The following is a 13,546-nucleotide window of genomic DNA, read 5'->3' on the forward strand; positions in this document are numbered from 1 at the left end:
TTTATGCAAGATTAGAGTTTATTTTATGTGATTACCTTTTTATTGACAAATAAATAATAAATAATATGTGACATCTTTCACAAATCAACTTAGTCACACAGTAAGCTCAATAAGGCTTGTATTGTGAATATTGATAAGTAAATAGAAAACATCCGTAACTTAGGAACAAATATCTCTGATAAACACACAAATATTAAAATGATCGTACCAGGATTCGAAACCGCGACATCTTGCTTCATAGGCACTGTCACTAGCGACTAGGCTAGGAGGCCATTGAAATGTCTCTTATACCTACTGTTTTTTTTTTTCAATTACAATTCTGAAAATACTATCATAACTTTTACAGCATTTTTGGTGCAGCGGAGTGGTGTTAACAATTTGAACCCTAATGATTAATAAGCATCAATTACATTAATATTAACCTTAATTTATTATTTCAGTTAACACATATAACATTTCGTTAACAACACTCCGCTGCACCAAAAATGCTGTACCTAAAAGTTACGATGTCTGTTCATCATAACTTACCTTCCTTCCTTTTTGTGTAATATATGTATGTTTATCTTATAAATTTTGTATGTATTTATATCCTTTATCTTTCTGGTACCTTGTTGTACATTTTGCTGCATTTGTCACCCTCTTTTCACTCTCTCCTCTCATCTACTCAAAGGTTAACTGGAAGAGATCCCTCAAAGGGATAAGTTCGCCTTTGTACTTCTTGCTAATTGTAAGTTATTTTTAATATGTCTTTTTGTACAATAAAGAGTTTACTACTACTACTACTACTTACTTAACCTATTTAAAGTCTTCGTCGTATTAGTCGGAAGATGTCTTCTGTGCCATCACGCTTCATGATTATTGCGCCATTTAGGGTCCTAGCCAAATTGGTTATTCAATACCTACGCTATAGATTTTCCAATATAAGAAGAACCCTAAATGGCATAATAATCCCGTGTGGTGACTGTAAAAACATGCCTTACGCACGCATGTTTACCCTTACCCATCCAAGTATGTCTACAATAACCGACCTTGTGATGCTCTTACACAACAAAACCATTTTACCTTTTTCAGTACACAACTGTTATATAATTTCCTAGAACATTTCCATTGAACGTCTATATGATTCAAATAAAATGATCAAATACTATGATTGTTACTGACATTATTAGGATAAGCTTCGGTAGCCACTTGACCTATTTCCTGGCTTACATGTAGCTGACACATCGACGCTAAATTGATGCAATTGGCAGACCTCTAGTCTGCCCTCAAGGCACAATAAGCTATCGTCGAGAACGCTCTGCTGTATAAGGAAATAGATATAATCTTGAGAGATTCCATTTTTTTCTTATCTTAAAATATCGTTTTACCGATTGCTTATTCGATGACACACTTTATTTTATTTAATAAATTTTCTTCCTTAAGGCGTCATGTCTACACTTTACCTCACAATTTGTACTTTGATAACTCTTTAATTTTATGGTTTAATTTAATTAAAAGAAAACTTCTGGAAAATTTGCCATCCTAACACCTTCAAGAAAAGAGCTCATCACATTATGCAAAGATAAAAAGTAAATATTCCAAGTGCGCAAAACATTTAAGTTAGCAATATACGTTTTAGCATTATTTTTATCTCTTTTGTCCAATTACACATAAGTGTAGGTACACGGTAACGAGTATATCCACATGCCACCATTATAGACCAAATTGCGGACTGACGAGTCTAACAACCATGTCTGGGATAAGGAAAATTATCATTGCCGGCGGCACTTAGTCACATTCCCGAGGAAATCGAAAACGCCATTTTGCGCTTCCAGCCACATTGCGAGTTACGGCTTTTTGGATTGAAATGATCGAATTTAGTACCAATCATGTAGTTGCAGTTGAAGTTTAATGATTACCTATTTGCTATATCTAAAGCGGTGTTAATTGAAATTAATTCTGTATAATTATAACGGGAAAAAAACTCGACATATTAAATTGAATAAATATTAATGAAAAAGGAAATTAAATGAGGTTAAAATTCTTTACATTTTATATCTCGAGTTATCAACTTCTTCCATTTTGAATTAAGAATCAATAATGACTTCAATCTATTGCGAAATTATTTCAACCTTCCAAAAGTAATCAGAGGGCGTCAAAATAGGTTCTTCAATTAAATCATTAAGTGAAGCTAGCTATTAATTGAATTGAGCAATTTCATATGAGGAGCAATTAAACATCACGCATAAGAGGAAATGTGTTAATTCCTATGCATGAAACTATTTCGATAATTGTCTTAATGGATGATTGCCAACCAAACGTATAGTCGGTGGTATACTGCATTAATAATTAATTATTATTAGGATTGACTTTAGACATTAGACCCTGACATTTTTTCATAGCTTAACTGCTCATAAAATATAAAGATATACAGAACACCATTTAACTTATGTGCGTTTATTATTATGATTATAGTCAATTTAGAGCAATAAATGTTTATACAAATGTACGAGTATATGTAGAATACAGCAACCAGTCAAATGCGTGTTATGGCTCCTCTACACGATGGGCCAACGCCGGCCACTCCAAGGGACGCATTTATGCGTTAAGGGGAGCAAGTGATATTGCTATCTCATTCTCCCGCATGGCTGCGTCCCTTGGAGTGGCCGGCGTTGGCCCATCGTGTAGAGGAGCCATTAGCTATTTGCAACTACCTAAGGTACATTAAATAAATAAATATTAATATTAGATATAGGTCATTTTTACACAAATTGACTAAGCCCCACGGTAAGCTCAAGAAGGCTTGTGTTGTACATTAGTTTAATACATTTGAAATAAAACCATTTTAACGGATTAGGACCGCGTATAATTAATTTAAAATACGTCACATAATATCGGTAAATTAACTAAATGAAAATTTGTGTAACGTGTAATTTATTAGTCTGGAATTTTTCTACAATGATTTTAATAACCCGTTTTAATTATAGATTAGGGCTATAATAATAGAATATTACAATTAATGTACTTTCATTTTCATTGGCCAGAAGGTTTCTTTCTTACGTAACATTTTGGTGTCATGACCTTTCGGTTATGACTGTTCTGAGGATCATGAAGACAAAGATATGAAAGTCATTAAAAATGAAAAATTGTGCTCGGTTTTATTTGGGTCATAGTAATGAGTTTGATTGCCTTGAAATCAATATGAGCTATCTACATTATTTGAAAGGTTATAATTTGGGTTTGTCCCGAGTGTATTGAGATTTTTTTTATAAATAGGAATGTGTCATTATTTTGGCAAAACAATGGTAATTGGTAATGCGAGAGCGAAAAAATCGTAAGTAGTGCTTTTTTGGCAAAAATAAGTCTGATATATTTAAAATTTTGTGTTGTTGTCATTAATACCTATTTGCATTGATTTTAAGATATCATATATTATCATCCCAATCTAGATAATACAAAAAATAATAATTACATGGTACTTAACCGGTTTCTGACATAATTGATTAACAATGAATTTCTTGTACAATTACTAATATTATTTTCAATTTTTCATAGTTATTTTATCACAACGAATTATGCAAAGGTGCGTTAAATAATTCATAAGCAGTGGCTACTCCCAAGTCGAATAAAAAAGGCAGGTAGTCAGGAAAACAAAAAGATAATTTTACGACCCATCTTTTGTTGTCAATAGTATAGGGAGTCACTGAGAGTCATAACATTTGTTAGATTTATGGCCTTCAAACATTATGCCTTTGTCTTCGAAAGAAAGGCTACTGTTCGTCACAAAAACAACACCTTTTTTTTCAGAATTCTCGTTCAAATCTGTAGGTGTAATCTTAGGGTACAGTTTTTGTATTGCATTTTAACAGTTCAATCGCCTCTTTGGTGCAAATTTGTACCCACGTATATATTTACCTGTTCTATTTTGAGTTCCTTCACCTTTCTACAGTTGTTGTCTTTAGTTATTTACAACTGTTGATCTAACATTAGTCTTTACTATTACTTCACTTCCTCTATTACGTAATTTGAAAGCTTTTAGCATACCTACCTTTTTAGGACTTCCTATATCATAATCACAATATTGTATAACGTATAACATATGTATTTATCCCCGTCTTCCGCTCGTATCTATGTTGTCGGCACAAACTTGGCAAACGAAGTTGTCCGTACTCAATGGGGATCCTCATGCCTCGAAGGAGACCTCAATTAGACTCCATTTGTGTTAATCCGCTAGTTCTGTTGACCGGATAGGCAACTGAGACGATTGCTTGATGACTCATTGTTACATGACGTAATGGGAAGAGAAATGTGTCTCGTAAAAGTATTGTATCCCTAAGTAATAAAATCCAATAAATGAGTCATTATGACCAAGGCTTCTATACCGGGTGATACCGGCTAGTCTTACACATGTAGAATTTATGTGGGTTGGCGTCTGTAATTAATTGTTTTGTTATAGAACTGTATAAGGAGATAGTCACAATGTTTAACTGTTAAGGAACGCTTTCAAGTAAAGATATTACCTTTAAGGTTACATTTAAATGACCACAAGGTTAATGATACGGCTGTTGTGATGTCGTTTCCCTGATACGGCTTCAGAACGACACTGAAGACATTTTATGGCTGTGTAATAAAATTGACAATTGCAACCACGCAATTTGCAAGCGGGCTTCTTTTGTAGATTAAAGCCGGTGTAATTTAAAATTCAGGAGGTGCCTTACCTTAGGCTTATGATACTCTATGAGAGGTGACCGCTGCATTCCGGTCACGTCTGCGTCCTGTGCCTTGTCAGATTTAGGTGGTGCAAGTATAGGACCTTTTTATAATCTCGAGCTTTGAAAAAAAAGGTCCGCTTTTCCCCAGTGTAATGTATACTTTAACTGTGTGCGCGTTTTATAGGCGCTTCATGTTAGTTAGAATACTATGTTGAGTTTAGTATGTATTTAAGTGTGTATTAGCGCTTTCGTAAATGAAATACGTTTTACTGTTTAATTATTATTATTTAGCGTCAAAAACAATGCTATAGCTGAATTGCTACAAATTAAATACATACAAAAGTTATTAAATAAAAAAATGGAAAAGGGAAAAGGATGATGGAAATAAAATGTCAATGTTATGCAAAAATTATCACAATGGCTTTATTAAAGTATATAAATAGTATACTCGTGACTTAAATTATATGGACAGTTATTTACACTATTTACAAAGTAACATACTCTACAGCAGTCTTATAGAATGTATTTACACCAACATTACGAAACATGTACGCCTTTTGGAACGGCGAGAAAATACAAAAATAGATTAAAATTTTAATTATTTGGTATTATAGCGCATTTTGCAATGACATAAAGATTCACATGAAGCTGACTAAATAGTTTACATTAACTGAGCTCATGAGAAGCGCGGACTAGACAAGGTAGGCTTGACCTGAGGGTTGGGTATCAATTAAAGGAGGCGGGGGCGGCCAGTGCCGAAATTCCCTCCGTCGGTTGGGATTGCTCCCTCCGAGTTCTAAAGAGGAGTAATCAGAGTCTATTGACGAGTAAATATGATCCGACGGCGGCCTTCCATCGGGTCCATAAGACGCCTGCCCTTGCTGTGAACCTACTTCTCCGAACTCTGGAGCACCGTTCAAAGCGCCAGCCGGTACTCTCATCTTTTCCGTGAACGAAAATGACCGCATTGTTCCGTTTTGCATACCGCTTCTCATTGTGTATGAATTGATATTATTTCTGTAACTAGATGATTTCTTATTATGTCTCTGATCAGGCATCGCGTACCACAACTTCTCCCAAAATTTATTTTGGCCCCACCGTACTCGTGAGCTACTTTTTAATAACGGTTTTAAATCAGGATCGCATTGAGTATCCGGTAATACTGAACTGTCTTCTATTATAACTAAACTATAAAATCGGGATTTAAGGATTTCGTGCATTGTTTGTCTAAATTCAAAACGCGACCATTCCGTTTCGATGAAATTTCTAGTCAGAATTATTATAATACGCTTAGAGGCTTCCGCTGCTTCTGGGAGCGGCAATGTGCACTGCATGTAAGGCGAATTGTGCTGTGGGATGTCTCTGTAATGCAAACAAAGGTGATACGAGGGGCTTCCATTTTCCAACTCAGCGGCTAACGTTTGAATAACAAAGTCATCATCCTTGGGGCTATAGCATACGTAGGCATCGTACAATTTATCAGTGTCATCGTACGCCCCGGTGAATGGGAACAATCTTATTCCGCAACTTGTATAAAGCCAGATGCGAATTGTGTCTCTAAATAAGAAAATCAAAAGGATGACTAGCATGATTAGCATAAAACCCGTGAGCGTAGTCACCATCATGGGCATGTAATTCGAGACCAGCATATTATCTATAACAGAATCTCCGGCGTAATAGTCACTGCATATCGTGCCGTTGAGATTGAGTTCTTTTTTTTGCGGTAATTGCCCATCGGCGCTCCAACAGAACAAATCGGGGATGTCTACTATTTTAGGAACATTGTCGGCGACAAAGGTTGTAAATCTTTGTAAGTATCTACATTTACACGACCACATGTTATTTCCCAAAGAGAGAGCATTTAAATCCATTACGCTATTTAAATTCCAAACAGCAAACTCTACTAGCCTATTGCCATGTAATTTTAAAATTTTCAAAGAATACAAAGATGCAAAAGTGGAATTAGCAATGAAACTGATAAAATTGTCATGCAAATACAGTTCCTTTAACTGAGCCAGATTTTCAAACTCATAGCCTTTTAAATGTTTCAGTTTATTACTTCCAAGATTTAATATTAATAGGGAGGATAACCCAGCGAACGTTCTATTTTGTATGTTCTCGACTCCGCTTGAATTTACATACAGCGACCTCATATTTTTTCGCCCGATGAATGCATAATTTTGCAATTCTTTAAAGTCGTTACCATCTAAGTAGACCTCGGTTGCATCCATGGGTATTTTTTCTGGTATTTCAATTGCGCGCTTACTGGAGCAATCGACTACATTTGTATGCCAGGTTTGATCGTGATAGCAGGAGCAATTATAGGGGCAGGTCATTTGGCAATCACATGCAACGTAATCGCAACAGTGGCACAATGTAAAACAGTGGGTCTCATACGGGCACAAGAAATCAGCAGATTTAAGAACACTGAGCGGTAAATGGGTTACGCCTCTTGTGTGCGTCATGTTACAAAGGACATTTTCGAGGTCCATTATCCTAGGGTGCTGCCTCATTGCCGTCATATTGTTTATCATGGGTAACCACTCCATGGAGCAATCGCAATTAAACGGATTTCCTCCGATATAGAACTCGGGCAACGACTTGTTCGAGGGAACCGGGGACAGCCGGAGGCTGTTGATATCTAAATGAGATATCTCATTTGCGTAAATATCAACCCGAGTGAGATTGCGTTTCCCCATAAATGTGTTTACTTGGATATTGTTTATGTGGTTATTGTTTATGAACAGCAGCTCTACGCTATTGGGGATAGCCATGGGCGATATTTCGACGATGCGGTTATGGCTTACATCTAAAGTTTTAATATTAATTTCATCTTGAAGTTTATAATAGTTTCCTAAATGTTCTATAAAATTACCATGTACATCAAGCCACTTTAATTTACTTGGTATGAAAGCATAATCAAACCAAACTAGATGGTTTTCAGACAAGTTCAGCCAAAGTAAAGAGAGCAATGTTGAAAATACTCCGTTAATATCAGATATGAAATTACCATCTAACCTTACAGCTTCTAACTGAGAGTTTCTTATAAAACTTCCCCTCTCTATAGATTGTATCTTATTTTTTGCTAAATTTAATACTTGTAAGCTAGGTACATCCCAAAACATTCCTACAGACAAATTTCCAATCAGATTATCTATTATTCTTAATCCAGTTAACTGATCCAAATTCTTAAAAGAACCATTCTTAATATCCGTTATTTGGTTTTCACCGAGATCTAACGTTTTCAATTGTGACAATTCCAAAATGGCATTCGGAACTTGTGTTAACTGATTGGAACTCAAATCCAATTCCTTCAGATCGGAACAATTCTTAAAAGCTTTAGGATCAATGTTAATTAAAAGGTTGTTGTTCAAATTCAATTTGCTTAATACAAACAACCCATTAAAAAGGAGCTCGTCAATAGTATGCAAACGATTTTCAGCTAAATTTAAAGTGTGCAAATTATACAATGGAAGAAATGTATTCTCCTCTATATATCCAATGGAGTTATTCCTTAAATCTAATATCTGGAGGAAGAATAAATCCTTAAATGTCTTACCATCTATCCTCGTCAAGCCGTTATTGGATAAATTCAGAATGACTAAGCGTATAAGGCCAATAAATGTACTGCCATCGATATGAGAGCTCGAGAGCTGATTATTAGATAAATCTAAGACAAGCAGCTGTTCTAATCGGTGGAACACGCCTCTGGCTAATTCAAATAGCAGGTTATTATTTAAATATATTTCTCGTAACTCCTTCGTGTTCGTGAACGTGCCTTCGGGCACTATCTGGAGGTTATTGTAGGAAACATTTAATATCCGCAGAGAAATAAGTCCATTAAACGTTTCACTTGAGATATCGGTGATATTATTATTCTGTAGCCGTAGCTCTTGTAGATTCTTCAACCCGGTTATTTGTGATTCCTCACTCAAGGACCGCAGATCGTTATCACTTAAATCCAAACTTCGCAGGCCGGAACCACAGTTCTTCCCGAATCCAAGACGGTCCACACTTTTGATTTTGTTATGAGTGAAATTTAAAACTTGCAAATTACCCAAAGGGCAGAAAACTTCGGATGGTATTGCTTTCAAATTATTCTGCCCTAAGTCGAGTATTTGTAATTCCCTCAATCCATTGAAAGTTCCAAGCGAGAGCTCCAAGTTTTTATTTGGACTCCAATCGTAGTTTTTAGATCGAATCGACAACTTTTTCAACTCGCGTAATCCTTCAAACGCGTTGCCGGGTATTCTGAGGAGTTTGCAGTTCTCGAGTGTTAGCTCAGAGAGCGACGAAAATTTTTGAAAATAGTTCGCTTCGAGATAACTCTCGAAGAGCAGAAGTTGATTGCACTCTACATTGAGACGCTTTACAGTATCGGAAGGTGCATGTGTCAAGCTGGAGCCATCTGCCTCGAGAGTTCGCACCCGGCATATTGTGCTCGTCTCGTCACCTTTCGATTGGCGTCTGCAATTATCCACGCCTGTAGGAGCATACGCGGCATTAACACCGAAAGTCACTAACAAAAGAGTCAGGAGTTGAAACATTTTCTACACACATTGGTCTTAGCAGTTTTGGTTGAAACTATTCACAAAAGAGTCACTTCACTTTATTTACAAATTTCAAGTTCTCTGATCAGCTGTGTTGCACTTCACTGATGTTTATGTTGCGCACGTACGATCGTTGCGGGAGGCGGCGTGGCACGTGCCGCCCTCATCGTGGCTGGAGTGCGACTGGCGAGCGTAGGACCGACGGCTCGGCGAGAGTAGTGCCGCCCCACTGCACCCCCCCGCCCTCACATAGTTACACGTTCCCTTGCATGGCGCCACTTGCGCCGACCGCTCTCGCACAATTATGTAATGTTTTCTTAATCAAACCACCGCATCGCGTAAAAAATAAAACTAGATGGAAAATTTTATAAGACTTCTTTTAATAGTGAATTTATACTTTTGCCTACGCGTATTAACGTTTATTACAAAGGGTTGGGCATTGCTGCAATTAAGTACTTAGGTACTAAAATATGTGATAAATTTACACAAAAGTTAGAAAATGTACATGTAAAATCAAAACTAACAAAACCGACATAATTGATATGTTCCTATTAATTTATACGAATTAAAATAAATTCAAGTAAACGTTGACGGATCATTGAATCTATTTCTACTTTATTGAACTGAAACAGATTAGATAAAAAAAAAAACAATTTTCCTTGAAGTGAGAGAGCCATAAAACACAGCAGTGTGAAACAAGGACAAAAAGAACATCAAAGTGACAATCAAGAACAAAGTGCAGCTATGTTGCAAGAGGGCATCTTTAATTCCTCTCGCTGTTCACTTATTGGATTCCCTGCTCACATACTTTGGTGAAGACACCCAATAAAGCTACTTTGGCGTATTGTGCCCCTCACATTTGTCTAGAGAAACGTACAGAATTTAAAAACAGACAAGGGCATTTTCGGGTCAACAAATTCCGGTATCTCTGATGGAGTTGAAGAGGTGCGAAGTTGGTGGGAGTTGATAATTTGATTTCCCTGTTCGACACGTAAAGTCGTTTACGGCCTAACTGGAAGTTAGCTGCGTACAGAATACGGGCCAGAAGTTTTGTAACAATGCCAGGAATACTTCACAGGGGTAAGAGGAAGATATTTATGAACTTAGTAGTAAAGCGAGTCTCGTTACTGAATTTTGCAAATTAATAAGAAAATATTATAATCATGTAGTGTTAAATGATTAAAACAAAATAAAAACAAACTGCCTAAGAACTGCCTTTATAAAATTCAGTCACAATGATCTTGCAAATGTTAATAAATGTTGCAAAAACGCTTACCTACATCTAACCAACCACTAAGCTGTCCAATTTAGGTCGCGGTTAACCCTTATCTTGGCATCGTAACACCCGTGATACATGGAACTTAAAAAAATCTAGCAGATTCACTGTAGTACCTAACAAAATAATTCTGCCCTCAATAAGTCGAGGTATCCTCCTTACTTATAGAAAAAAATAATGGACACAAGTGTCATTGTAAATTAGTTAGTAATAATCAACATGGCGCCACGGAAACAACAGATTTCGGTTCGCACTGGATGTTTTGCATTTATTTCTTAGATTAGTATATATTTTTCCATAATCCACATTTTGATGCATTTACTATCTGTTAGTGCATAAATATTTACAATGCTTTCGAATTTAAAAACATTTAATACACAGAACCTGACATAAAACTGTTATGTATTATATTTGATACATTGCCAAGAACTCAGAAATGTACATATCGAAAGGATTGTATTACATTTAATACATTGCCAAGTTGTCGTCAAAATAGTTTTACAGGTTTTTATTATTTTTTTATATTTGTGGGGTTACAAAACATGTTTCAAGTATTTAATATTAGTTGTCGTATTATTTAGTCATTGAACTTTGATTTTTTTAAGTACTATTACTATTATTTAACTGTATATTCGTACGCTGTAGCATAATTGCTACGCCGTAGCCCGTAGCACGGAAAAATCTGTGCATGGCAAAAATGCTCCAAAAGTGAAAAAAAAAATTTTTTTTTGACTTTTAAATTATTTGTTTACTTTTCATATTATGCTCAACTTTTTGCTGACGGATTTTTTGAAACTATACGGGATCAAATTTTCCGCCCATGTGATCAGGTATTCGTAGATATAATTTATTTTTACAGGTGTAATAGTTATCTGATGCTTTGGATTGCGTTTAATTAGCAATAAATGATAATCTCTGTTGCATTACATGTTTTATTTTTATTAATATCCGCATTTTTCTTCTAAAAAGTAGGTAACTATTTTGTCGACGGATTGGCACTGTATCAAATATGATACATCTGATTTTCCGAAATTGGAAAATCCTGGATTTTTTTCTTTATTTTTTAATAGTCTAGTATGCTCAATAGGTGACGAAAAACTAAAAAAATGTTTATATTTAAGATATTTTGAGCCTTGCCAAGATAAGGGTTAACACCGAAAGAGCGCAAAAACAACACAACGTTAAGAGGAAAGTTTTCCTTGTTTGAAGACACCCTAAAAACACTTCGACCACTATGATATCCTTAATATTAATGTCTGGTGGCAGTATCCTGTATCAAAAGTTGTCGCTGTCGAGAGTTCTTAGCGCTAGCTTGATAAATGACTTCGCCCACTTTCGCGAACTTGTTCGTGTTTTTTTTTCTGTTACAGGAGGCTGGATGTCACAGGCTGCTCGAACGTGCTCGGACTGCCGATGACGGGTGCTAACGCGACCTCGTATCATCCTGTTGGATTATTCGCATCGCTGTCGCTTTTTAACTTACTCTTTATTCCCCCGAATGTTATATTCTCCCCGAATTTAAACGGTTAGTTTAACCTATATATTTTTTGTGATCTATGGCCCTGGGTTCAAAACTCAGAAAAATAATATTGTAATTTGTATTCTAGACAGATTGAATTCTTTGTTATTAGATTGATGGATGATTTATATGTTAGTAGATACGAGTATCGTAATAAAGTAATATAAGTGGGAAAACTCACAGTCTCGCGCGAGACTCGAGCTCGCCCGCCTAGGTACTGAGCTACCGATACTTACTCAATGAGCACGAATATTTCCATCATATCCATCATGAGCGCCTTAGGAAGGCGCCTAAGCTAATTAATTTCTAAGTATTGTGTTATCACAGGTTTCTGCTTAGTACAAAATTAATTATGTTCGACAATGTCACAAAATATATGTTTATTCATTTTATTTCCATCGTATATTTTGCGATTATTACTAACTACCAGCAAATTATTTTGCCATTAAGATTCTTGCGATACTTTCCAATTTATAGTCCCACATTTCATGTTGGATATAATCTGGTCCATTAGAACTAGAGACACGGCTACATGCATTATTTAAAGCGAGGAAGTGTAATTAAAACGCGCTTTCTGCCTCTAGATAGTTTATTCCATTGTTATCTGCATCTGGTTGCGTAGTGAGTATGTCTTGAAATCCTGTTATTGGTAGCGGGTATCTGCCTGGATATTAACGCATTGCCACCGTATATCAAGTACTTTCTAGTGCAGAATAGAGGTTCAATGGAGTCTTAAATCTGCATTAATCTTAGTAATTTTGCTTAAAATATTCTCTGTTTATTATATTTTTTAGATATGTAAGTATGTACTTCACCATTTGTTTTATAGGTAACTAACTTTGAAAATGCCTAGGCACTATAAGATTATTTATCCATTTTTTATGAAACTTTTATGTTCATTGTTATTAAATGTACGAAACTTAAACACCTTAAATCCTTACCTCACAAATTATCTAGTTGAATACAATAATTGTATAATAAAAACAGTTGACTATTTAAACCTTTTATTAAATATTATGTTTGAGCTCATACCATCACAGATGGCGTTAGCTGTCTTAAAATTGTAGTTGACTGTGTTATAAAGCAGCCATACGAAGTAAAGAAATGGGATCATAGAGTTATAATACATATTTTTTCAAATAGGTACATACATTGAATAAGTACTCGTTTTGTTTTAGGGCGTATGAAGCGAGCATAGTTCGGGTATTATTTGCAGAAGAATATCATTATCAGTTTGACGATATTTTTAATATCTTAATTGCATTAGGTACTACATGCCTTTAAAATATGAAGCAATAACTATATAGGTACATAATATATGGAAAGCCTGCTCAAGTTTAGTAGATAAAAGTCAAGAAAATGTATTGTACACTGAGAGAAAAGGATAACAAAAACACACTTAGAATTACAAAAATAAACTTTATCCGGGGACAAGGAGAGTCAACTAATAGGAACAAATTGACTTTTGCAATTTTTATTACTTCTTGCAATTTCTATTATCTGTTTGTTG

At 35.5% G+C, this 13,546-nt stretch overlaps 1 protein-coding gene across 1 annotated transcript; it reads right to left on the reverse strand.

The window, feature by feature from the left end:
- Window positions 1–5,089: 5,089 nt before the first annotated feature.
- Window positions 5,090–9,431, reverse strand: LOC134667945 (toll-like receptor 7). Its single transcript, XM_063525366.1, has one exon. It carries the CDS (start codon window positions 9,236–9,238, stop codon window positions 5,384–5,386), a length of 3,855 nt encoding a protein of 1,284 aa, XP_063381436.1. The 5' UTR covers window positions 9,239–9,431; the 3' UTR covers window positions 5,090–5,383.
- Between the last annotated feature and the right edge of the window lie 4,115 nt (window positions 9,432–13,546).

The sequence above is a fragment of the Cydia fagiglandana genome, chromosome 10 (assembly GCF_963556715.1).
Source record: "Cydia fagiglandana chromosome 10, ilCydFagi1.1, whole genome shotgun sequence".
In the NCBI taxonomy this organism is placed as follows: Eukaryota; Metazoa; Arthropoda; class Insecta; order Lepidoptera; family Tortricidae; genus Cydia; species Cydia fagiglandana.

Coding starts and splice junctions, on each gene's coding strand:
- LOC134667945 (XM_063525366.1), bottom strand. CDS start 9,238: ATGTTTCAACTCCTGACTCTTTTGTTAGTGACTTTCGGTGTTAATGCC.